General features: G+C 47.5%; 3 protein-coding genes across 5 annotated transcripts in view; all 3 read left to right on the top strand.

The window, feature by feature from the left end:
* The first annotated feature begins 236 nt into the window (after positions 1-236).
* On the top strand, positions 237-10,661 carry EXOSC2 (exosome component 2). The gene is made up of 9 exons (XM_059410530.1): positions 237-388; positions 2,144-2,245; positions 4,089-4,134; positions 4,559-4,648; positions 5,656-5,721; positions 6,203-6,271; positions 7,568-7,744; positions 8,562-8,690; positions 9,839-10,661. The coding sequence occupies exons 1-9, from the start codon at positions 267-269 to the stop codon at positions 9,917-9,919; spliced, it is 882 nt and encodes a 293-aa protein (XP_059266513.1). The 5' UTR covers positions 237-266; the 3' UTR covers positions 9,920-10,661.
* A 3,007-nt stretch (positions 10,662-13,668) lies between these two features.
* Positions 13,669-14,821, top strand: LOC132024326 (uncharacterized). Its single transcript, XM_059410529.1, has one exon. It carries the CDS (start codon positions 14,475-14,477, stop codon positions 14,571-14,573), a length of 99 nt encoding a protein of 32 aa, XP_059266512.1. The 5' UTR covers positions 13,669-14,474; the 3' UTR covers positions 14,574-14,821.
* A 138-nt stretch (positions 14,822-14,959) lies between these two features.
* The window catches only part of ABL1 (ABL proto-oncogene 1, non-receptor tyrosine kinase), a 137,341-nt gene continuing 125,754 nt past the window's right edge, over positions 14,960-26,546 (top strand). For 2 of the 3 annotated variants that reach the window (XR_009406228.1, XM_059410526.1), the window contains exon 1: positions 14,960-15,312. Coding sequence is in view for 2 of the 3 variants with exons in the window: in XM_059410526.1 (XP_059266509.1) it covers positions 15,177-15,312 (136 nt within the window). In the remaining variant the exon portion in view is untranslated. The remainder of the gene's footprint in view (positions 15,313-26,546) is intronic. The other variant, XM_059410524.1, reaches the window with a different exon arrangement.

The raw sequence follows: 26,546 nt of genomic DNA, 5'->3' as shown, positions 1-26,546 counted from the left end.
CTAAATCAAACGCCATGCAACCTGAGATTTCATAATTCCACAGGTGCAGCCTTGCCAATAGTAAAAATGGCAACTTGGCTTCCTCACTCCCTTCGTGTTAGCCAAATGGTTGCCAATAGTCAATATGGCCGCCAGACTGTGAGTTCCCATTGGCGGCTGCTCTGAGGCCCGCCTTGCCCCGCCCCTCCGTGCGACGGCTGGGAACTGCAAAGACGGAAGTCGCGGTTCCCGGCCGGACTGCGCTTGCGCTTTTCTTTGGCGCCAAGATGGCGATGGAGATGAGGCTTCCCGTGGCTCGGAAGCCTCTTAGCGAGAGCGTGGGCCGCGATACTAAAAAACATCTGGTGGTTCCGGGGGACACAATCACCACGGACACGGGATTCATGCGGTACGTAGGGACTTGGGGACGCGGGATCCCAAAGGGCGCCTGCTGGGCTGTCTGCACGTGGCCTCTGTTCCCTTGCATCCAAGTACCGGCGGACGCAGGGCACAGCTGATCATCTGAGCTCCCTTGTTTCCGAGTCCTCCGGCTTTTCACTCAATGCACTTTGTCCCCGTCTGCGTTTGCCTCGGTCCTTGGAAATCCCTCTCTCCTAACCTCCGGTGTCAAAGACTCCTGGGTTCTCTGCCCGAGGCCCTGATCTCTGAGCCTTCCTCCCCTTCGTTGGAGACCTGCAAAACTGGGGAGGGTTAGGCTCAGGGGCCTCTTCTAGTTTTCAGATGAGGGGACAGTGGGCATTCCTGACTCGGCCTCTTCTCTAGGCGACATCTCTTAGCCAGGTGCTCGGTTTTGAAATCAGTAATTGTTTGGGCTCAGGGCATATACAGTAGCTTGTGCTACACGCACCCAAGTCCACATTTTGAATCTGAAGGCAGTACACTTATGTGCAGTTAAGAGAGTAGGCTCTTGAGCCAGAGAGTTGGGATTTCAGCCCTGTGCCATCACATATTACAAGTTGTATTTCCTCTCCGAGGTCAGTTTCCTTACCTGTAAGATCGTGATAATAACAGTAACTCTTTGGTAGGGAAGTGAGAATTAAATGAGGAAATAATTAAGAAAACAAACGGGGCGCCTGAGTGGCTCACTCTGTTAAGCGTCTGACTCCTGATTTTTGGCTCAGGTGTGATCTCAGGGTTCTGAGATCCAGCCCTTGCAAACCTCACCCCGCAGGCTTCACGCTGGGCTTGGAGCCTCCTTGGGATTTTCTCCCTCCCTCTCTGCCTCTCCCCCTCTTCTTTCTTTCTCTTAAAAAAAAAAAAAGAAGAAGAAGAAGAAGAAAAGAAGCAAAACTCACCATTACATAACTATCATAGATAAACACTAGTGGTATTTCAGCCTTTTGGTGGTTGGGGGGTACAGCACTTATAATATTGCTCTTTAACTTTTTAGTTTGAGGTTATTGGATCCTAAGGAGTCTTAAGTGTCAGTCCTTCAGGAATTCAGCATGTATTTGTGTTATGGGTGGTTGAAGTACAACTGCAGTCAAAGTAGGGAAATGTATGTCACGGGGTTTGCATATCACCAGAGAGAGACAGATAATAAACAATAAGCACAACAAGCAAGTTGGTATGTTTGGTGATAAATTCGGTGCGGAAAATGCAAAGTTAAGCAGGGTAAGTGGAATGGGGTTGGGAATATGGTGGGGGTGGTGGCAGCAGGTGGGCGACCATTTTAAATGGGGTAATCAAGGTACGCCCGGTGGAGAACGTGACATTTGAGTAGACTTGAGTAAGACAAGGGCAGATGTCTCTGCAGCTCTCTTAAACAGTGTTCAGGGCACAGAAAGAAGCCAGACTTTAAAGCAGGAGGAGCCCGTTAGGAATACATGGTGTGTGTGTGTGTGTGTGTGTGTGTGTGTGTGTGTGTGTGTGTGTGTTTGTGTGTGTTTTCTAAGACTTTATTTATTTGACAGAGAGAGAACACAGTGAGAGAGGGAACACAAGCAGAGGGAGTTGGAGAGGGGGGAAGCAGGCTCCCCACTGGGCAGAGAGCCTGATGCCCTGGGACCCTGGCATCATGACCTAAGCTGAAGGCAGATGCTTAACGACTGAGCCACCCAGGCACCCCAGGAGTACATGGTTCTTGAAGGGAGAGGTCATCTCAAGAGTCACTCTTGTATCCCTTGTACCCTACTCAAAACAGGGGCCATGGAACTTACATGGGGGAAGAGAAGCTCATTGCATCCGTGGCCGGCTCCGTGGAGAGGGTAAACAAGTTGATCTGTGTGAAAGCTTTGAAAACCAGGTGAGAACAAAAGGTGTGTATTCGTTCTTGTGGTCATTCATGTTATATGGCCAGGAACATTCCCCACCGCACCCCCGACCTGCACCAGCTTTATCATCCAGTAGGTCTGCGATTTTGAACATGACAATAGAAAGGGTATAGGTGACTACAGGCAAGTGTGGGCTACTAAAGCTTCCTCGCACTACTCGACCTCTCCACACCTTGGTTACCTTCCCTGCAAGATGAGTATGAAAGCATGATCCATCTTGTAGGATTTTTGTGAGAATTCATGGAAACGGGATGGAAAGTACTCAGCACAGGGCCCACTGCCTAGAAGCGCTCAATAAAGGTTAGCGGAAAGGAAGCCGATGGGGTTGGAACAGAGTGAGCAAGGGGGAGTGGAGGAGCAGCCTGCCTGGATAGTGCTGTGTCTTCCACTTTAATGTAGTCTAGGATGCCCCTGGAAGGGGTGGAGCAGAAGAGGGACATGGTGTGACTTCTGTCTTGATAAAATCACTCTGGCTGCTGGGAGAGATTGAAGGGGAAGGGGGGCAGCCTTAGGGAGACGATTAACGGACGGTTTCCGTTATCTGAAGTCATGGTGGCTGGGACGAGCAGTAGGAGTGGGGAGTAATGGCTGATTCTGCAGACATTCTGTGTTCTAAGTTTTTTGGTTTTTTTGTTTTGCTTTTCACACAAGGGTGTTGGATTTTGTATTCTTTGGGATTTCCCATATATAGGACCTTGTCTGTGAATGGAGATAGCTTTCACTTCTTCGTTTCCCAATTTGGATGCCTTTTTTTTTTTTTTTTTTAAAGATTTTATTTATTTATTTGACAGAGAGATCACAAGCAGGCAGAGAGGCAGGCAGAGAGAGAGAGGAGGAAGCAGGCTCCCCGCTGAGCAGAGAGCCCGACGCGGGGCTCGATCCCAGGACCCCGAGACCATGACCCGAGCCAAAGGCAGCGGCTTAACCACTGAGCCACCCAGGCGCCCCTTGGATGCCTTTTATTTCTGTATATTTCGAAGGTAGAGCCAGTAGGATCAGCTGCTGGTCTTGTCCTGGAGTGAGAGAGAAATCTAGTGTTCTTCAAGGCCTCCTGGGACTTCTGGCTTGAGCAGCTGGAGGAATGGTGTTGCTGTTTACTGAGCCCTGCCGGCTGGGAGAGGACCAGTTTGTGATGGGGGCTGGGGAGGGGGCTATTGGAAAGCTTCGCTTTAGGTTGGTGACATTTGGAACTACCTATTAGTCATGTAAATAGAGATGCTGGGCAACAGCTGACCAGAGTCTAGAACTCGGGGGAATGGCATAGTCACTGGTCTTTAAAATCATTAGGTTGGATGAGCTCAGCAAGAGGAGAGTGAGGGCCGACAGAGTAGAGGTCCGCAGCTGGAGCCTTCAGTGTGGAACATGTCTTCGTTAGAACTGGGATAAGGACTAGCACTGGGGCTGGAGTTGAGCACCTGTGGGTGGAGGAGACTGTGAGTGACTGGTTTGGGTGAGGTCCTGTCTCAGTCTCCTCCTCCTCTTCCTTTGCTGATGAAGAAGCCATCTGTGTTCCAGAGCCCACCAGGAAATATTCCGTGCTTAACAGTGTCATGTAATTAACAAAATAGGAATTTCAGGCTTAACGAACTACTGGGAATAAATGTCCAAGAATAGTTAATGGAGACTTTATACATGTAGGAGTGTTTCAAGTTACCAGTTTCTGGAAATCAGTCAAAACAGCGTAGTTAGGGGAGTTTGCCGGACTTCAGCATGGTGCCTAATCCAGGCCCTAATCCTGTGGAACTGAAATCTCCAGTGGTGCTTAGTCTTGTGATAAGGTCTGTTCACTGATGGATGACCTGTTTTATCTTCCAGATACAATGGTGAAGTAGGAGACATTGTGGTGGGGAGAATCACAGAGGTAAAGTCGATATCAAGTTGGTATTTACAAAGTAGAAGCAAGCTGGTGATTGAATGAATGGGATAGTCATTCTCTCTGTAGTTATGCAAGTGGGGCATTCATTATATTTGACTCTTATGGCCCCCCCCCTTTAAAAGATTTTATTTTTTTATTTGAGAGAGAGTGCACAAGTAGGGTGGGGGAGGGGCAGAAGGAGAGGGAGAAGCACACTCCCTGCTGAGCACAGAGCCCCATGGGGCTCTATCCCAGGACCCTGGGATCATGACCTGAGCTGAAGGCAGATGCTTAACTAACTGAGCCACCCAGGTGCGCCTCTGTGCCCTTTGATAGAGACAGTTGGCTTGTTGTATTGGGGGTTATGGGTTGCTGATGATGTGAGCTCTTGCCCCTGGAGTCTGTGTCCAACTGTAGACTTTCTCTGTAGGTTCAACAGAAGAGGTGGAAGGTGGAGACCAACTCGAGGTTGGATTCAGTCTTGCTTCTGTCATCCATGAACCTTCCTGGAGGAGAGCTGGTGAGGGTCTGCAGGCCAGTACTGTAGAGTATGCTAGAGAAGGCTCTGGGGTCCACTGCTCCACTAGAGAACTCTGCTTGGTGCCGAGGTTGCCTTTTTTTTTTACCCTTGTCTGTCTGTAGTGAGGTTTGCTGCCTAGATGTACACATGGGCTTTTCACTTAGCCCAGGCCTCCCCACATAAGTGGCAGTTGGTATGTGGTAGGATCTGGAATGGCGGTGGGGAGTGACCCCAAAAGAGAGTTGGAAGAGAAGCTCTCAGTTGCCTGGTACTCATCTTCCTTGTCTGGGTGTATCTGTTTTGCAGGGAAGGTGTCCCTTGAAAAGTTGTGTTTAGGTTAGCTTTTTGTCAGTTGAATGGCATTTGGTCATCCCAGACAACTGCAGGGCCTAAGGGGCGGCCTTCTGTAAAATGCCTTGGTTTATCGTCAGTTCAGCATGCCTGTACAGAGGCTTAGTGCTCAGTTCTCTGGAGAATGCGAGATAAAGGAAGCCCGACTGAGTTCCTGACAGAGCGTACAGATTAGCAGGGGAAGGGAGATAACTGATCTGAGTCCCTGGCAGTCGGAGAATGAACAAGCGTGTGACTGTACAGAAAGAGGAGTGATTTCGCCGGGAGATGCTTGTAGGAAAGGGGCGTTAGAGTGGATCCCTGAAGAATGGGTGGAATTTCACAGGGCGTTCTGGATCCCGGGAAATGTGTGAGTAAAGATAGGGTCAGGCCGCCGGTAATCTGACTCTGTGGCTGCCTGGGGAGCTGCCGTGGACAGTGAGTGGAGAAAGGGAGGCTGGGCACGATTGGGAGGGGTTTCAGCACATAAGGAGTTGGAATACTGTCCGGAGAGAGGAGGGAGGGGGGTAGCTGTGGGAAGGCCTGTAAGAGGGAAAGTGGTGGTGATCGCTCTGGTGTTCCTGCTTACCTACTCTAGTGTCGGAATACTGTGGCTGGTTCCAGAGATCTTCCTGCAGGATCTGACTTAAGTCACGTCATCGCTTTGTGTATTTCAGAGAAGAAGATCTGCAGAAGATGAGCTGGCCATGAGAGGTTTCTTGCAGGAAGGGGATCTCATCAGTGTATCCTGCACCTTGGATAATAGCATCTCTGTGCTTTATACGGAGCTGGGAAATGGGGCTTCGATCAGATGCCTCCGCCTGGACACGTAGTCCTGGCGGGGATCTGGATCCTAGATCAAGTGTCACGGGCTCTGCTGCAGCCTTCCTCCCCCTCCTTAACCCAACCGAACCCCCCAGCTCCTGTTCAGGCCTGCTGCCTCGGTCATTTCATCGGGTTTATCCCTTATGGTGGCCCGTGCTTCAAGCTAGACTCAGATTTTCATAACCAGGCTAGCTTTTGTGCAGGGAGTAGAAAAGGTGTTGTTCATATCAAGAGATTCATGAGAACCAGTGGGGAGAGGTTAGGTCGCGGTGGTGTCCTCGGGGTCGAAGGCTGCAGGTGGGACCACTGGGGATGGGAGGAGAGGCTGGAGAGGCGGGAGCGGGGCCCCGGGGAAGGCAGGTGCCGAGAGAGGGTTTGCTCCTTTAGCGCTCTGGCCAGGCAGAGGTGCAGGCGGTGTTCTCAGATGGAGCGGTGTCGCTGCACACGAGGAGTCTGAAGTACGGCAAAGTAAGGTGGTCTCTTGCTGTTCCTGGATACTGACTGAGCCCTCAGTCCATTTCTGAAATCCCCACTGCTCTCTGGAATTCAGCCCTAAAGAGCCCGGGAAGTTAAGCATGACAGGCTGGCGTCCTGCAAAGCGGCAGGTTCACACGGTCATGGCTTAGTGGCACGGTCATGGACGACAGCTCCGGTTCTCTTACTACTGAGGAGACTGGTGTGGCAGAAGAGCTCCCATGCCCTGCGGCCTTGTGGCCCCGCTGGCTCAGCTCGCTCCGGGGGGCCACGGCCTTGTGCTAGGGCCAGGAGCAAAGGGAGGTCATATTGAAACCCGATGGCCTTGGCTCAAGACAAATGTCCAGTCAAATAAAGTGGGTGTCTTTACTAGGAAAGATTGGTTCGCCACTTGGGCCTTTAAATGAACGGTCACTGGTTTTTTTGTATGAAGTTCTATTGAGGCTCTTACTGCTTTAACGATAGCATACTTTTTTTCTCTTCTAAAGATTCACTTTATTTGAGCAAGAGAGAGCACACGTGAGCAAGGGGAGGGGTTGAGGGAGAGAAGCGGACTCCCTGCTGAGCGGGGTGCCCACATGGGGCTCCATCTCGCAAACCCAAGCTCACAACCTGAGCCAAAACCAAGAGCCAGGGGCCTAACCGACTGAGCCGCCCCAGTGCCCTATGCCAGCATACTTTCTACAACAGATTATGACTTACCAGTCTTTTGGCTAGGGGAAACTTTTTGTTTTCTGAGTGGCACGGAAGCCTCTTCCCTTGTGGAGCGGCTCTGGTCAGCCATGCTCATGCCTTCTGGGGCCTGGCTACTGCAGACCCTCCCTCCGCGGGATGGGGACTCGGTGTTGCCCTTCCCCCCACCAGGGATGGATTTGCACCCAGCCCTCAGCCATTCCCCTTGCCCAGCAGCATACATCCCCCGGGCGAGGTGGGTGGCTGGGATCCAGGTGGAACAGAATGCACGGGCCCACAAGAGGCTCAGGCGCATGTCCTCACTCAGCCCAGCTTGCCTGACTGCCAGCGCACCAGCCCCAGATTCAGATACCATGATAAGAATGGCAGGAGGATGAGAGGGGTATGGAGAGTCACCTGCTCCTGGGGCGTGTCAACCTCTGCATCCACAAATGTCCTCGGGGCATAGTTACCCTGTGTGTATGCACAGGTGACTGCAGTTGTTAACGGGAGTGGCCGTGACTCCGCCAGAGCAAGGATGGGTATTCTGTTGGGTCTGCGTTTTACGCCCTTTACTCATGACTCTCCAGTGACTTCGATCGTGCTGTGTTTCTTTAGCTCGGCCAGGGGGTGTTGGTCCAGGTTTCTCCATCCCTGGTCAAGCGGCAGAAGACTCACTTCCATGACTTGCCCTGTGGGGCCTCCGTGATTCTGGGGAACAATGGCTTCATCTGGATCTACCCAACGCCGGAGCACAAAGAAGAGGGCGCGGGGGGCTTCGCTGCCGACCTGGAGGTGCGTAAACACCGTTGCTGCTGTTGCGGCGAGTGGCGCTCGGTCTCCGCTGTACTTCTGGGCCGGGTGGAGCTGGCTCTTAACATTTAAAAATTTTTTTTATTTTTTAAAGTTATATTTATTTATTTGCTAGCGCACACAAGCAGGGGCGGGAGGGGGAGAGAGAGAGAGAGGGAGAGGCAGAGCCCAGCTTGGGGCTCCATCTCACAGCCCTGAGATTATGACGTGGGCCGAAACCCGTCGGACACCTAACTGACCGATCCGCCCCCAGGCGCCCTAGTTGCTGCCTGGTTTTAAACCGTGTGATTGCTGGGCGCCTGGGTGGCTCAGTGGGTTAAGCCGCTACCTTCGGCTCAGGTCATGATCTCAGGGTCCTGGGATCGAGTCCCGCATCGGGCTCTCTGCTCAGCAGGGAGCCTGCTTCCTCCTCTCTCTCTGCCTGCCTCTCTGCCTACTTGTGATCTCTCTCTGTCAAATAAGTAAATAAAAAAAAAATCTTTAACAAAAACAACAACAACAAAAAAAACCCGTGTGATTGCTGCAGACTGAGGGAGTTCGAGTCTCCACTGAGGCGTCTTTACGAACATCGTCTTGCCTTCTCCTTGCGATGAAGTGGAACTGGGGTGCTCTCTGGTCACCGGGACGCACGTTGCGGGTCCCCGCAGCTGAGGCACCCTCCTTTTTGCCGTCCCTCGCAGTCAGCGGTTGATTGTTTTGGAGTCTCGGAGTCATAGGTCGAAGTTACAAATGATTTCTGTGCTTTGCCATGACTGTTCGCTGACCTTGGTTCTGTGTTTCCCCCTGTCTCCGCGGGTAGCCCGTCTCCCTCGCCGACCGAGAGGTGATCTCCCGGCTCCGGAACTGCATCGTCTTGCTGGTCACCCAGAGGGTGATGCTGTATGACACCAGCATCTTGTACTGCTACGAGGCGTCCCTTCCGCACCAGGTACTCGCTCCAGCCGTGCCTCCCCTTTTCCTCGTCTGTCTGTAGGACGAGTGTCCACTGCTCCAGCGTCTCCTGAGGGATCGCAAGTGTGTCTCCCAGTACCTTCACCGTGTGCGGGGGTGGAAACAGATCTGCCTACGGCCCTGTCTAGTGTCGGTAGATCTTTCCCCAAGATACTTGGGATAGCCTCGGTGTCTCGTGTCAGTGCAAGGGTTTACGGGGGGGATGGAGGTGCTGGGAGGACTACCTTAGGACAGCAGTTCTCTGGACTTCATCTCCCATCCCAAATTTTAGCTTTATCTTTTTAGCGAATCCCAAGAACCGAATCCTGGTGGTTCATTAAGCTGCTTCTAGCAGAACATATCTTGCAATACTTAGCCTCCAGTAAAGGAAGAGGTGCCTGCATGGCTCAGTTGGTTGAGCTGCCAGTCTTGATTTCGGCTCAGGTTGTGATCTCGGGGTCATGGGATTGAGCCCCACGTCGGGCTCCGCACTCAGTGCAGTCTGCTTGGGATTCTCTCTCCCTCCCTCTCTCTGCCCTTTCTCCTGCTCATGTGTTCTCTCTCACTCTTTAAAATAAACGAATCTTAGGGGCACCTGGGTGGGTCAGTCAGTTAAGCATCTGCCTTCGGCTCGGGTCATGGAGACAGAGCCCTGCATCGGGCTCCCTGCTCAGTGGGGAGCCTGCTTCTCCCTCTACCTCTGCCTGCTGGTCCCTTTGCTTGTGCGCATGCTCGCTCACTCTCTCTCTGTCAAATAAGTAAAATCTTCATTTTTTTTTAAGATTTTAGTTATTTATTTGACAGAGATGCAGTGAGAGAGGGAACCAGCAGGAGAAGCAGGAGAGGGAGAAGCAGGCTTCCTGCCCAGCATGGAGCCCCATGTGGGGCTCAATCCCAGGACCCTGGGATCATGACCTGAGCTGAAGGCAGATGCTTAATGACTGAGCCACCCAGGCGCCCCTAATAAATAAAATCTTTAAAAATAAATTAATAAATAAGAATAAATTTTAAAAAAATGAAAGGAATATGGAAGGTTTATAGTAACCATGCTTGGTTTCTGCGTTTGGATGTCTGCTTATGGTCGGTTTCTTTTCTGAACAGATACACCTTTTTCTTTTCTTCTTTTTTTTTTCTTTTCTTCTTTAGATCAAAGACCTCTTAAAGCCAGAAATAATGGAGGAAGTAGTTATGGAAACGCGCCAGAGGCTTTTAGAACAGGAGGGGTGAGGAGAAACATCTGAAGGACAGGATGGTGTGCACCTGACCCGAGCAGTTCTTGAAAGTGAACAATCCGATTTGTGGTCCCTGTGTGGCTCCGTGGAGAACTGTGACACTCACCACCTGACCTACATCAGGCTACGTCCAGCCCCAAAGACTTGCTTTCTCCTGATCTAGGGCAGAGCCTGGGGAAGTGCTGCTGGCCCCTTGGGTTGCCTGCAGAGTCGGGCAGTACGGGTATGCAGGCCTTTATTTTTTTATTTTCTTAATTATTACTATCTTTTTTTTTTTCTTAAGCTTCAAGCCTTTATAAGCACACAGTGTTTCAGCCAAGTGGACTCCTATTCTGGAATAATATGGAAAATCTTTTTCTTCTATCCACCATCAGTTAGTGAATCACCATCACAAGCTACAGTGCTCCCATGAAATGGTCCTTATAAAAAACACAGCCTCCCTGACCCGCAAACTGTTTTGGCCTCTGTTCCCACTCCTGCGGCGCAAGTAGGACTTTTTTTTCGAGAGAGAGAGCACACGCGCGCGAGTAAGCGCACATGCTTGTGCTGGAGCAGGGATCTTCAGCAGGCTCCACGCCCACGGTAGAGCCAACGCAGGGCTCTGTCTCCTGACCGGGAGACTGGGATCTGAGCTGAAACCCAGAGCCGGAGCTTAACCGACGGAGCCACCCAGGTGTCTGTATAGTTAATAACATTAACCCAGCGGTCACATGGAAGAATAAAGTCAACCAAGCAGCCTTTGCTTGCTTAGAATGTTGCTTCTAGTGATACATGCGAGTATACATCCATCAGGCTGCTGTAATCTGTCCCGTTTCTAAGGGGTGATTTGTCAGAAGCTGAATTATCAGTAATAGAGTGAGTGTTCAGGGTGCTCTGAGGAATGGGAAAACAGGAAGAGAAATGCAGATGGGAACAGAAAAGCTGTCTTCCTCGTGTGATTGAAGTAGTAATGCATTAACTTTGGAATAATTCAGGGTTAAAAACAGGAGGTTGAAGTTCTCACTGAGGAATGCTAGGATTCCCATGCATTGGCTTTCCTAATGACTAGAAACGGTACTCTCAGGATTGGGAAAACATTTTTTTAAAGGCAGGCTATGAAGTGCTGTCTTATTTCACAATATGTGAATATTTTTTCTATATTTATAAATGTGGTATTAACATCACTGTTTCTGTCCCCATGCCCTGTGTAATACTTGGGAGTGTAGCAGGTATAAAACCTGACAGAGGACTTTAAACTGCCCTCTGGGTCATCCAGTGAAGTGTAAGCCTAGTATAGTTTCAGTGGTTGCAACTTTGAACCCTGCATTTGACACTTTTGAAATACAGCTCAGCTCTTTATTACTGGTATATTTCTTGTCCTTATAACATCACTCGAGAGCTATCATTTTAGACAGCTGAATATTCCATAGGCTGCGGTGCAACTGTAGATTGGCTCCCTTGGCGTATTTTTGAGAGCACATGCTGGGCTGTATACCTCTTAAGAGCAGGGAAGGAGAGGTGGGAAGTCTCCGATTTGGTTTAGTTTTGACTGGGATCATTGTGAGCTCTCTGAAAGTTTGTTCTCGCTTGGTCTGGTCTCCCAAGCTGCCAGCCTGTGCTGTTCATTCAGTATATCCGGAATGGCAATTTACCTGCCAATAGGAATGATCATACCAAGAATGGTCTGAAAGCACCTCTTGGGGATGATCTACTCTTCGTGGCCCACTAGGGGGCGTGCTTGCCGAGTGTTAATTCCAGTGGGCGTTTCAAAAAGGAGTAAGGGGAAATTTTTACACTGGTACTGAATCCAAGTAGCAACTTGTGATTGCTTTGCTTTATAAAACTGAGGACAAAATTAGACAGAACCGAGAATATGTGAACTTAAAGGGATTTATTCAACATCTAGCTACGTTGATATCTGGCATTTGCTGGGCTCTGCATTTTAGTTTTTTAAGTCCTCAAGTGTCATTCTACAGTGCTATGCAGGAAGTTAAAGGGTATAGTGCATCTCTAGAAAATACTGCAATCTAGGCTTGGGATTCACCAATCAGACATTGGTGAATGGAAAGTGGAGATTGGGGATACACCTTTAGATCAGGTCCAGGTGGCCTCTCCGTTGTCCCCTAAAGCATCATCTCAGCTGGAGAAGATAAAACAAGATCTCATTTGATAGTGAGCAGATAGGACCTCCACTTAGAAATGAAAGAAACAAAGAAAGCGGTATAAAGAAAGTGACTTGGTTAAGCTCCTACTGAGCTTGACTATGAGTCAGGAATAGACTTGTAAGCATTAGGTATAAAGCAACCCTTTAGAGAATGGGTTGGACCGATGGTGAAAGAACGTGGGTCCAGAAATTCTATTTCCAGCATTGAGACTGGTTCTCGATGGATGATGGCCGGGAAATGATTAGAGCATGAATAGACATGGTAACATCTCTAAGAAGAAATCAGGACAAGATCATGGCTGAGCAAAGGGAACCAGGGTGTCCGATGCTTGAAGAATGAAGTAGCATTTATATCAAGTCAGGACTAAGTTCGCCGGCCAGGGTCTTTCACCAGAGGGCAAAGCTAAACCAACTCACACTTGAATTTGTAAGTTTGAGTTCTAAATTTGGGAACAAGTTCTCAAACGTGTCACATTCAGTGTGTCCCATGACCATTCTCAAAGCTGCTATCTACAAAATGACTACCATTTCCCCACCCAGCGGAAATACTCATAAAATATGTAACAATACAGTAACTGGGTTACAACACCTATAATGTGACTGTAGTTTTCCCTGAATAGCAACTTCTGAAAAATCAGGTGGCCAACGTGGCCAACAGTTGCACAGTGCAGTGGGAAAAGCATGGGCTTTGCAGCAAAGTCGATCCGGGCTCAAACGGTGATTTGGTCACATGCTAACTAGGCAAGTGACCTTGAGTAAGTCACGTCTCTGAACCTTTAGCTGTGTAATAGGGAATAAAGGGGCCTGCGTGCTTTTTGCAGATCTCAAGTGTATATTTGCCGTTGTCTGGATCATTGGTTAGGCCCGCTAACCCAGCAGTCTGCATTTTCTCGCCTAAGAGGGTGTTCTCACGCGCATACATGTGTATCTGTGAAATGAGGTCGTTTCATCTTAAAAGGCTCTTTCTAGGCAGACATCTATGCCTGCGCCAGGCTTTGCCTGCGAGAGGTGCTTTACACACGCTGTTTCTTTAATGAGTGAGCCTCGGGATAACCCAGAGAAACAATGAATTCGAGAGCAATATGTCGGATGCTTCCCAGTCATTTATTTTTCGCTAGTTCTAATATTCACGCTTCTTGAGGAAAAGGTGAAAATTTGGGGAAGGAGGATAAGGCACCCAATACCTTGGTTTCCAGGAACGAGCCAAATTTTCTTCCCTAAGGAGGCTTAAGGAAGTAATCCAACTCCAGTTCCGAGACAATCCGATCCGCAGTTTTCCCCTTGCTTTGGCTCCTCGCCGGTGTCGCTCCCCGCGCAGGAGAGACATTGGCCAGCCCTACGCGAGACCGGCGAGAGTCCACCGGCTCCCTGGAGGGCGGGACCGAAGCTCAGGAGCCGGGAGCAGAGGGCAAGAAATCTCGAGGGCGCGCGTGCAGGGGCGGGCGCCGGGGGACTACAACTTCCGACACACCCTGCGGCTTGCGCCGAATGCGGTTGGCTGGGAACTCCGGCCTCACTGCCCTCACTGGCCAATGGGACGCAGGAGAGAGACCTGACCCGGATTCTCAGAGGCCAATGGCCGTACAGGGGAGGCGGGGCTTCCTTACCACTCACCTTACGCTCGGAAAAACCACATTTAAAAGGTCGTGCGGTGCCAAGTTCTGGCGGGTGGGGAGACCAGAGGCAGAAGGCGCGGCGGCATCCCCGAGAGCGGTCCCCGGAGGGCCCGGGTCCTCGCGAGGTGCGCGCCGGACTTCGCCGGGGGCGGGGTCAGGGGCGGGGCCTGGCCTCGTTGTGGAGCGGCTTCTAATCCATCATGGCGGCCGCGGGGGTCGGTGGCCGTCCCTGAGCAGCGCTGGAGCCGGAGCCGGTTCCTGGGTCCTGCGGCTGAGGAGCCCCTCCGTTGTCCACGGCCCCCACCTGCAGGGGGAGGCGGGGTCCCGCGGCGGAGTTCCGGGAATGTGACTGCCTGGCGGCGGCGGCTGTAGCAACGTCCGGAGCCGGGGGAGGGGGTGTCTCGGGCAGAGACCCCCGGGCTCGGGGCAGCTGAGGCGGCCGGGCCTCCTCCCCCCTCCGCCCGTCTCCCGCCTTCGGGGCCGCGAGGGTCCTTCGTCCTGTACAGCCCTGCCCCGACTCTGGGACACTGGGGGTGGTCTCTGTTTCCCCCAGACCTGGGACACCCGGTTTCCTGAGGCGTGGAAGGAGCGACGCCCCCGAGTAAGCCGCCCGTGCCCCGCCCTGGCAGCCTCCCCTTTACCCCCCCAGCCTCCCTTTGCTCCGTCTCGCGGCCCCTCGTTTGGCCACGGAGCTCCCCCCACCCCCCATTCATATCCCTTCCCTGCTGTCAGGTGGCCTCCCCTTGCCCCCAGGTTGCTCCCGGGAGCCTCCAATGCCCTGACTTCTTCCAATGTCACCTACGGTCCCCTTAGTCTCAGCCCAAACAAAAACTTTAATGCAGAGGAAAAGTCTGGACTGGTTTCACAGGCCTTTTAAAAAGCGGACTTAAAAGTTGCTGGCAATGCATTCCTTCTCGTCCGAGTCGAGGGCAAGCTCTCGCTGAAGTCCGGGTGACCCGTGTCCTTTTCCGGAGCGCACGGCAGAGAAGCAAGAGCGGCAGCTAGCTGGGCAGGAAATTTGTCGGAAGATGAAGAAACCAAGATAGGGGGTGGGTGACTTCCACAGGAAAAGTTCTGGAGAAGCATCCAGAGGCGATCCACATTTCCTTCGTGTTGTGGGAATCGAAATGACTTTAGTGTGACTTGACCCTTTTACAGCATCCCTGTGAATGTTTGTTTTTCTTCTTGAAAAGACAGAAGCTTACTCAGCCAGTAAAAGACACTTAAACTCGAGCAACTTTGGAGTAGCACTGCAATGACATTACTTCGAACGGATCAACTGCAGAAGTAATCGGAACTCCTGTTTACATATGTCAACCTGAAACTCTGCTTCCTTTGGTTAGGGAAGATGTCTTTTTGCGATTGACCTCAGTTCCCGACTGGTGGAGATTCCGTGAATGTGAAATCCTAAACACACTGTTTCCTCCTAAGCCCGCTGACCATTCTGGACGATCTCGAACCCTCTTCTGGAAAGGGGTGCCTATCATTACTTTATGGGGCAGCAGCCTGGAAAAGTTGTTGGGGACCAGAGAAGGCCAAGTTTGCCTGCCCTGCACTTTATCAAAGGAGCAGGGAAGAAGGAGTCATCGAGGCATGGGGGCCCGCACTGCAATGTTTTTGTGGAACATGGTGAGTGCTTTTCAGGCTTTCTGGTCGTTGTTTCCTCGCGTCTTCAGCCTAGGAACGCATAAGGGACTTGTGGGCAGCAGCGCTTGTGCCCAGCTGTACTTAAAACTTGTGTTACTGTAGTTTTCTCTTGGTTTGTGGTGGAACTTTCTTTGTATAAGAAGTTACCTAGGATCTCTGGACGGCTTTATTCAAAATCTCTTCGGGTTGCTTATTTCTTGCCTAATTCCCCTTCTAACTCACTGTTGACCTTAGATAAGCCATTTTACTCTTCCAGTTTCCTGAGGAGATTGGACTTCAGTGCTTTCTCGGGATCAGAGTCCACGATCCTGCTCGGAACCCAAGGCTTGGGCTCTACCCACGGTGCAGGGATCCTTTAATGCTTCATCCACAGAGAGCTTTCGTCACACGCTTAGAGTGGCTTGTGTTCCCCAAAAGGTTAAGAACCACAGATCCCAGCTGACACTAATATCCTTGACCTTTCCAGTCGTAAGTAGGACTTGAAAATACCCACTTCCGGAGCTACGTGGGGAAGACTGAGTAGGGAAGCAGCGGCCCTTGTGAATTGAGGATACCCACCTTCTGGTTGTGGTACCTGGTGCTGGAGTAATCCTTTCCCCAGGAATGGGTGGAGCTTTTATCCTCCTCTCCCTGTTCTGGATGACATTGGAGGCAAGAAAGGTGGTCCTCGACGTTTTTGTGAACACCGGTGGCATTTGGTTGCAGCCCGTGTGTGCGATGCCATCCTCGCTTCCCGTAATTCTGTGTGTAGTTTTAAAGCAAAGGGTCAGCTGAGACTGATGCTCCGATCGGGGGCCAGCTGTGAGTCAATTAATTAGGGGCCTGTTTGTACTGTGGTAGCTTGACATTTTTCAAACTGTGCACTTCGTATTGAAATATCGATCGCACCCGCCCTATAAGCAAACGTGAGATGAGTGCAGGTGGCTCATACTTTGAAATTCCATCATGAAGAGTGCCTTTTGACAGTGGGTGACCACGATAAACAAAGGTCTCTGTTGCATGAACTCGCACTTACTTGACTGTGAAGGTTTACTTTCTTACAGAAAAATACCTCATCTAAATGATTTGATTACTCGCATTATATTTTTCCTTGAAATATTAGTTACATTTTAGCCCTGGTTTTAGACAGGCAAATATAGGAATTTGTTACATTATGGTGTAATTTCCCAATTCAGGATATATAAAGTGAATTATTTTTGTTTTTAACTAGCGATGATCGTGCAGCCTTAGAGAATGAAAATTGCTACAGACTCTTTGGAGAGCTTTGGCCAAACTTACCAGAATTTAAAATGCATATACCAGTAACCCAGTAATCTCACTTCCAGTAAGCTCTTCTCATACAGAATGGTATAGTCTCCTAGGTGGCCTGATGCCCTTTCAGAGAGGGTTGAGAGGTTCAAACCGTTTTCATATTAATGTAGTACTTTGATGTTATTCGCACTCTTTGCCCGAATGGTGCAGAAGTCATGCAGGGTCCGTAGCGTGCATCAAGGCGGTAACACTACACCTCACTGTACTAGTAGCCATTGTGTTCTTTGTACTCATTATGAATAAATTGTGCCACGTACCCTTAAATAAATACATAAAGATTTCATTTTTCACATAGGAATATCCTTGATGAAGCAGTAGGAAAGATTAATTTTATGAACCATTGACCCCTGTATACATGTTTTTTTTTTTTTTTTAGTGCTCTGAAGGTTGACTGCAGAAGTACATGTAAAGCACTTCGCTGTGCTCTAGGAGCTAGTGGTTATCTCCAAGAAAAGCAGATGGGCAGTTGTTGGAGTTGCAAGCTGTACTAGCTGCTTTTGTCATGGAACTACCATTTTTACTTGAACTAACACCAACAAAACAATGGTTATTCAGGCTAAAAAGAGTATAAAGGAGTCTTTCAAGGAAAACAACTGGTAGTATATGTGGCCAGTGATAAAATTTTAGCTTTTCAATGAAGATTAGGATTTTGGGAAACTTGTATCTGCTATTGTGATGTAGAGATTGTGGTGATCCTTTACAAATGTGATGTTTTGATAAAACGAAATATTGATATAATGAAATATCTATTCAGAAAATCTACATAATTCAGTGAGCCAGTATTTTCTATTGATCAATGTGTGATATTATAAAATCACACACAGGTGCAAGATGGACCCGTGGATTTTAATATAACAATTAACAAAGTTATTGTTATTAACAATAACAAAGTTCCCTCGTACAGTTTTAGATTCTACATCACAACTAACCTTTAAGAAACTACCATTTAAGGTGTCTTGGTGTAGCTTCAAAGAAGAAAATCTACAGTTCTCCAAAAAGGTAACTTTTTTGGTGGAAAACAATTCTTTTCTAATAATAAAAAATGTTTTTAAATTAATAAATAATTAAAAGTTTTTCAGTTTGAATTTCTAATACGGTTAACGTTGGTGAGACTGCCTGTAGAAATAAGAGCTCATTGGGGGTCCTCCATAATCCTCAAGAGTGTGAAGAGGTCCTAAGATAAAACAGTTTGAGAACTGCCGCGACAGGGGGTCTGTCAGAAAGGCACACAAGCTGTTCATCCCCGGGGTACCCCACAGCACTAATCCTGAACGGCATCCAGTAGTGGGCAAGTGGAAAAAAGCAACTCGGAGATGGGTCCGCATGGTGCGGGAATTGGGATTTCGGCGGAGTGGGAGAAAACTTGTACTTTTTGCTTTGCATTTGTGATTTCTTTCTCTGACAAATTTGTGTTGTCTTATAATCCAAAAAATACAGAGATATAAGTACCCAATTGATGGCCTCCCAACCAAATAGTCACTTTCTTGCAGCAGCTTTTTCTGAGAGTTTGCCTGAGACACGTTTTACTGAAGACAACATCAGTTCCTTGGACTCCGACGTTCCTTTTCTAGGGGAACACAGTCTTACTTTGTCTTACAAATTGTTGATCTTTCTAGGGTGATCTTTCTAAGAGTTGGTTAATGTTCATATAGGTTGGATTAAAAATTATTGCAGTTATAACACATGTGAGTATTGGCTCAGATGCGAATCTGGAAGCCCAGAATTCTAACGGATGAGGGTGTCAGTGGTGAATCTGGAAGCACAGGGCAGGTGGCAGTTTTTTGCCAGGGTCGTTCAGGGTCAGAAGGGCTAGTCGTGTGTACAGGGAGAAAATAAAGGAAGCCATGGTATTATTTCATGCATCATATAGTCCTTCCAAATTTCAGTGGCTCGACTAAAGAAAATTCACTTTCAGGAAAGTTGGTAAAAGAGGAACAAAAGCATTCTCCGCTAGTAAGCCTCTTTTCCTTAGGGATTCTTTCTTGAACAAATGTTTATTGAGCTCGGACTATGTATCAGGTAATGTTTTAGTCATTTGTGATGCATTAGCAAACAAGAACATCCCTGCCCTCTTGGAATTTACATTCTAGCGGGAGGAGACAGACCGTTAATAAGCGAGGTGGGTGAAATGTGAAGTGTTAGATGGTAGCGGGGCCGGGGGAGAGAAACGACATAGAAAAAGGGCTAAGGAATGTTGGGCGCTGTGAGTTTAGTTAGGGAGGCCCCCCTAAGAAAGTGGCCTTGGGAGGAGGGGGAGGGAACGAGCCTTGGAAATAACGGGGTAAAACCATTTCAGGGAGAGGGAATCCGGGTGCAGAAGCCCCCCAGGCAGAGCTTATGTAGCGTGTTGTAGGAGGAGCCCAGAGTGGCCGGAGGTAAGATGGAGGTGGGGAGAGAATGACTGGAGAAGAGTGTTGCCTTGTTGACCATTTGAAGATTTTGACTTTGACTCATGTGGTTTGGGAAGGAGTACCAAGCCCTGACTTACATTTTATTAAAATGTCCCCGGCTGCTGCATTCTGAAGGGGAGCAGAGAGGACGCAGGGCTTCCACGGATGGGGGGGGGGTGCTCTCACCTGGATGGGAGCGGTCGTGGCTTGCACTGGGGTGGCGGTGGTGGGGAAGGCTTCGGGTTCTGTGAATTCTAGCAGGCCCAGCTGGCGGATTTGCTGTTGGATGAGACAGGAGGCGGGGCGAGCCGGATGGCAAAGAGGTCAAGGGTGACTCCAAGGTTTTTGGCAAAATGGAGTCTTTTACTGAAATGTAGACTAGAAAAGTGGTTTTGTGGAGGTGCGCTGTGGGGATTGGAGATCAGGAGCTACTTTGGGGGCGTGCTACATCCGATGCCTGGTGGTAGGCATGTATGTAGGCAGACGGGTTGCACTGGCATTCGAGTCTGCCCGTGTGAGTTCAGGGAAGCCGTCCAGGCTGGAGAGGGAACTTGGGAGTTGTCAGGTTGTAGGTGGTATTTAAAGCTGTGAAAAGGATGACAAGCCCAAGGGAGAAATCTCCAAGTAAGAACCTTTCAACTACGTAAGGTGACATTCAGTGGTTTATGAAATTAAGACCTCACGTTTTTCTGTAGGATTAATTTGAGTCCTTTCGGGGGATGGCAGCATTCACATTTTGCCTGAGAATGATTTTAACTCCTTTTTAAATTTTGAATCCTGTTTTCTATGAGGACTTTTTTCCCCTAAATCTAAAAGTTGCAGATTTAACAACAAAAAAAATGCACACAACTTTTCCTATTCTTCTTGGTAGTTACTGTTTTAAATATAAAATAACTATTTCAATTTACAAAGTTTTGTAGGCATACCTGGCTGGCTCAGTTGGTAGTGTGTGTGACTCTTGGTCTTGGGGTTGTGAGTTCGAGCCCCACGTTGGGGGTAGAGTTTACTTAAAAAAAAAAAAAATTAAATAAAATTTAAAAATAAAAAGTTTTTTTATGCGTTTCTAGGTAATGCTTTAAAAATTGAAGATTTTTTAAAATAAATTATTTCTGGATTTTCTAATTTTAAGCTAGTACATATATGTCCTTCAGGGTTTTACTTTATTTGGTTATGTCATGTTGTTTTATTTATGAGCTTACCTGAAAACTGGTTTTAAGAAATTGTTTACTATCATTTTAAAACTATGTTATAAATCTCAAAAAACAAATGAACAAACACTTTATTGAAGATACGGGCACCTGTGTGGTACAGTTGGTTAAGTCTTTGAGTCTTGGTTTCGGCTCAGGTTGTGATCTCAGGGTTGTGAGATCCAGCCCGCTGTCAGGCCCTGCGCCCAACCTGGAGTCGGCTTGGGGTTCTCTCTGTTCCTCTCCCTCTGCCCCTCCTGCTCATGTTTGCACTCTCTGTCTCAAATACATAATAAAATAAATCCTCTAAATAAAGCTTTATTGCAGGTAATAGAATAGGAATTTGACAGATCAACACTTACTCCCATCACTGTTAAATTATACTAAATATCCATATACATAAGAAGATGGGAGACAGTGCAGCTATGGAGTCTTACAGGTACTGAAGTTAGATCAGTCAGATTTTTAAAAAGAAGTTGTTTGGAGATTATATTTATGTACTTATTGTTAGGTATTGAGTTCTGAACTGTGAAAATGCAGAATTGTATATATGTACCTTTTTTTAAGATACCCTGTTATTTCTCATAGGTGAATACATTTTATATGGCCTTCTTTTCATGAAACTTTATTACCCATTTTAAGAAATATGCTAATAGGGGCGCCTGGGTGGCTCAGTGGGTTAATAAGCCTCTGCCTTCAGCTCAGGTCATGATCTCAGGGTCCTGGGATCCAGCCCTGCATCGGGCTCTCTGCTCAGCGGGGAGCCTGCTTCCCCCCTCTTTCTCTGCCTGCCTCTCTGCCTACTTGTGAACTCTCTCTCTGTCAAATAAATACAATCTTTAAAAAAAAAAAATACACTTATAAATATCGAAGAAAACAGGAATTTCAGTTGTGGGATAAAGGAGGAGGATCAAAATGATTTAATCCAAAGAATTTTTACCTTAATGAAGCATTCTGTCAAAGAAAATAATCAAGATTGGAGAAAACACGAAATCATTTTCCATTGGCTAAGGATTTCACTTATGCGTCACATCTCCATGTGATAGACAGTGGTGTGTTGTGACGCGTGTCGCAAATAACGCATTTTTTTGCATGGGGGAATAGAGATGAGTTAACATGCTTGAGCTGAGAATTATACCCAGAGGAGTATATCAGGCACATTATCTTAGTCTAGGGGGAAAAGGTTAAATTTGCTACTTAGAAGATAAGCTTCAGTAAAAGAAAGCACTCCCTGAAGGCTTCCTTTGATGCATATTCCGTCATTCCCCACTTCTTCGCCTTTTTGGTGATTGTGCCCTGACTCTTCTCTGTGTTCACAACCTGCCTGCCTTTCAGAACTCTGCCTGGGTCCCACCTCTCACTTGAACATAAATTCTGATGTGCTTTTTAATATTACTATTTTTTTTAAAAAAGATTTTATTTATTTGACAGAGAGAGAGAGATCACAAGTAGGCAGAGAGGCAGGCAGAGAGAGGGGGAAGCAGCCTCCCTGCTGAGCAGAGAGCCCGATGCGGGGCTCGATCCCAGGACCCTGGGATCATGACCTGAGCCGAAGGCAGAGGCTTAACCCACTGAGCCACCCAGGTGTCCCTATTACTATTGTTTTTTATCCATGCCTGACATGGAGCTTGAATTTATGACCCTAAGATCAAGAATCACATGTTCTACCAATTGAGCCAGCCAGACGTTCCTAATGTGCTGTACCCAAATTTGGGGAGTCTAAATAAATATCTTCCCAATTTCTAACTTAATGCCACTGTGGTTAGAGAAGGTCTTCTGTAAATCTTAGTCTTTTGACATTTACTGAGACTAATTTTCTGGCCCCGCATATGACCTGTCTTATGGAATGTTCCATTTGTACTTGAAAAGAGTATATATTCTGCAGTTGTAATTTTCTGTGAATGTGAATTAGATCAAGTTGGTTGACAGTGTTGAAAATCTTCCACATCCTTACTTATTTTTCATTGGCCGATTTTTTTTTTTTTTAAGATTTTATTTACTTATTTGAGAGAGATCTCAAGTAGGCAGAGAGACAGGCAGAGAGAGAGGGGAAGCAGGCTCCTTGCCGAGCGGAGAGCCCGATGCGGGGCTCGATCCCAGGACCCTGAGATCCTGACATGAGCCAAAGGCAGAGGTGTAAGCCGGTGAGCCACCCAGGCGCCCCTTGTCTGCCGATTTTATCTGTACCTTTCCTGAGTGTCTTTGGGTTCTCCTTTTCACTGAGAGGCGGGTGTTAAAAATCAGCAGCTATGATGATGGGTTCCCCCCTTTAATTCTATCAGGTTTTTTTAGCCTTAAAAGCAATTATTAGGAAACAAAGACTGGGAGGAAGGCCTAAGCATTTAACTCAAGAGGCTGGAAAGACAAAGTAGTCCACAGCACACAGATGTAAGAGAGTCGTGACGGTGACAAAAGAAATTAAGAAATGAAAATATCAATAAAACCAGAAAGTCACGCGGGAAAGCGTCTGTAAAATAGGCGGCCTTCTAGCAGGACTGATGAAGCAAAGGATGAGGCAGGAGTGAGTGGTACTTAGGACGGACGGGACGTAACTGCAAACATGTGGTCAGTTTGTGTCTTGTATTTGGAAGCTCTTTTGGGTCAGCAACACTGTGGTTTTTTTCTTTCTGTTGTTTAGTTTGGGTACTTTCTGTTGATCTCTCTTCAAGGCTGCTAACCCCTCTGCGGTTGTCAGTCTCTGCGATTCTCATTGTAGGTGTGCTAGTTTCAGTTTTAGAATTTCCATGTGGTTCTTTTTGATAGTTCACATTTTTTAGTGAGATTCGCCATCTTCTCACTTATCAGGCCCATCTTTGCCTCCAATTTCTTTTCTTTTCCTTTTTTTTTTTTTTTTTGAAGAGTGCTTACTTGAGAGAGAGAGAGAGAGAGAGATAGCCAGAGGAGCATAAGCAGGGAGGAGAGGGAGAAGCAGGCTCCCCACTGAGCGGGGAACCTGCTGTGGGGCTCCATCCCAGAACCCCGGCGTCATACCTGAGCTGAAGGAGACGCTTAACCGACCGACCAAGCCACCCAGGCACCCCCGTTTCCAAATTCTTAAAAGTATTTATAATGAAGAACTTGACTGCTAATTTGAATATCTGGGTGATTTTGGGGTCAGTTTTTATGGATTGCTTTTTCCTCTACATTGCAAATCAACATTTTCATGTTTCTTGGCATGTTGAATAATTTTTTATTGTGTGTCAGATATGTGGATGTCACACCGTAGGGATTCTGGATCTTGTCTTACTTGGGGAAACTTTCATTTCTTTCTTTCTTTCTTTTTTTTTTTTTTTAGGATTTTATTTGTTTATTTACAGAGATCACGAGTAGGCAGAGAGGCAGGCAGAGAGAGAGGAGGAAGCAGGATCCCTGGTAAGCAGAGAGCCCTATTCGAGGCCCGATCCTAGGACCCTGAGATCATGACCTGAGCTGAAGGCAGAGGCTTCAACCCACTGAGCCACCCAGGTGCCCTATCTATCTATCTTTCTTTCTTTCTTCCTTTATTTCTTTCTTCCTTCTTGTCTTCCTGTCTTTCTGTCTATCTTTCTTTCGAGAGGCTTTCATTTCTTTCTCACAGACAGTTCCTGGCCTCTTCTTTAGACCTTGTCAGGCGTGGTTTTATGCTTTGTTTGAGCGAGTCTGTTTCGGATTTATACTTAGTCCGAATGTCCGGCCCTTACTGTAGAGGGCGCTCTTCAGACTTAATGCTTGACCTTTCTGGCCTGTCCGCTAAAGAGTGGAGGCAGCAGGTCTCTTCCACAGGGCATTGGCCAGTGTTTGAGTGTCAGGCACCCTGAGAGATTAACCCTCCGGTCACCGCTGTTGGTTGGGCCTTCCAGAATCTCACCTTGCACGTGTCTGCCCAGAGTACCACAGAGTACTTCCCTTCTCTTCTGCCCCCCCCCCCCCCCCCCCCCCCGGTTTTTCCCCCCCCCCCCCCCCCCCGCATTCCAGCTGCCTCCACAGCCTGCAGCCTTGGATCCCTGGGGCAGTCTGCTTCCTCAGCTCCAGGAGGTGGTGCAGGCCGCTCACCCTGTGTGTTCTCTTCTCAGGGCTTACAGTCCTGCTGAACCTGTTGTTGAACACCTGGAAACAGCTGTCTTGAGTATTTTGCTTAGGGCAGAGGCTGTCTGATAGGAGAGTTCCAGTTGCTTTCTGTTCTTTACAGACTTTGATCTTGTCAGTGTTTTAAATGCGAGCTCTTTGTGTGGTTGTGCAGTGCTGTCTCCTTGTGATTTTGATTTCCGTAGCTTCTTGGATGACTCACCGAAATTAAGCACCTTTTCATATGCTAATTAGCCATTTTGATGTCGTACTTATGTATTGTGTGTACGTATTGGTGTGTATGTATGTGTGTCTGACCTGTCAGTTCACCTCTTTTGTCCCTTTTTCTATTTATGTTTCTTACTGATTTGCAGGAGTTATTTGTATATTCTGAGTACAGGTCTTTTGTTGGATGTTTTTATTACTAATATCTTCTCACACTCTGTGGCTTGTCCTTTCACTCTTTTCTAAGATTTTATTCATTTGACAGAGCACAAGCAGGGGAAGCAGCAGGCAGAGGGAGAAGCAAGCAGTCTCTCTGGTGAGCAGGGAACCCAACATGGGGGTCCGTCCCAGGACCCCAGGATCATGACCCTCTTGGGAGGCAGATGCTTAGCCGATTGAGCCACCTGGGCTCCCCTTGCCTTTTCACTCTTAATGGTAACTCTGAGGAATCAAAGTTTTAAATTTTTTCTAAAGATTTTGTTTATTTGACAGACAGAGATCACAAGTAGGCAGAGAGAGAGGAAAGGGAAGCAGGCTCCCCGCCGAGCAGAGAGCCCGATGCGGGGCTCGATCCCAGGACCCTGGGATCATGACCTGAGCTGAAGGCAGAGGCTTTAACCTGCTGAGCCACCCAGGCGCCCCAAAGTTTTTAATTTTAATGTAGTTCAGCTTAACAGTTTTTTTTCTTTAAGGCTGGTGCTTTTTTATGTCCAATGTAAGAACTCTTTGTCTCCCCTAAGGTCATGAGAAAGTTCTTTTTTTTTTTTTTAATTAAGTTTTTATTTTAATTCCAGGGTGCTTAACATAGTTAAGGTTTCATGAGGAAATTTTATTTTATTATGTTTCATACACAAATCTACATTGCACTTGGAATTGTCTTTCTTGTTCTGGGATGATGGTTTACTTTTATTTTTTTCATATTGACCTGTTCTTTAATCGAAGAGCACGTTTGCTGCTGTATAAATCAGGTATCGATATATGTGTGGGTTTGTTTGGGAACTCCTTAACTCTGTTCATTTGTTCTGTTTGTCTGTCCTTGGGTCATACTATCCTAAATACTGTAGCTTTAAAATAAGTCTTAATATCTCGCGGAGTAAAACCTCCAGTTTTGTTCTTCAAGATTGTCTTGGCTTTTCTTTCTCCTTTGTATTTACAAACACATTTTTTTTTTTAAAGATTTTTTCTTTTTATTTGACAGAGAGCGAAAGAGGGAATGCAAGCAGGTGGAGTAGGAGAGAGAGAGAGAGAGAAGCAGACTTCCCGCTGAGCAGGGAGCCAGACCCCGGGCTCCATCCCAGGACCCTGGGATCATGACCTGAGCCAAAAGCAGACATTTAATGACTGAGCCACCTACAAATACATTTTAGAATCAGTTTTATCAATTTTCTACCAAAGCAAAAATACCAGTGGGGATTTTCTGCTAGGATTACACTAAATCTATAGATTACTTTGATCCTAGGAATAAATAATGGAATATAAAGAATTCTTACTGATGAAAGCAAACCACTTCAGGATACTTTTTTCTTGTTAATCCTAAAGGCTGAGTGATTCCTATAAACTGTTGAAAATCTCAAAATATCTGCTTATTCCAGATTCACCTTTCTTGTGTTTTTTTTTTTTTTTTTAATTCTACTTTTCTTTGACACTTAGTACTTGGTTTTTGCTGGTAGAGACCATATTCATAATCTTCACCTGACCAAGCATTATATTTTGTACAGACTAGATGCTCAGTAAGTATGGGATCGAATATCATTGATTATCTCAGTGCCTACTCTGTATTATGCACTGTCAAGCTGGTGTATACAGCCGACTGCCCTGGAACAAGGCGACAAGAGAGCCAGCCGGCAGAAGGCTCTTTGTGTCCAGTTTACAGTCCTAAGGGCCACCGTTGGCCATCTGCTTGGGAAAATGGTTGCCGTCTTTGGACCAGCAGTGTGGGGGTGGGTCTGACGAATGGGCCAGGGCAGCGGGGTGCTTGTTCAACTTGGTGATAGTTGTTACAAGGTGAGCAGACCCCTGGCCTGCATCTCTCATCTCAGTTCTTATCTTTGTATGTCAA

This window comes from Mustela nigripes, chromosome 9 (genome assembly GCF_022355385.1).
Source record: "Mustela nigripes isolate SB6536 chromosome 9, MUSNIG.SB6536, whole genome shotgun sequence".
Classification (NCBI taxonomy): domain Eukaryota; kingdom Metazoa; phylum Chordata; class Mammalia; order Carnivora; family Mustelidae; genus Mustela; species Mustela nigripes.
Note: the sequence above shows the minus strand (reverse complement) of the source record. Positions and strands in the feature narration are given on the sequence as shown.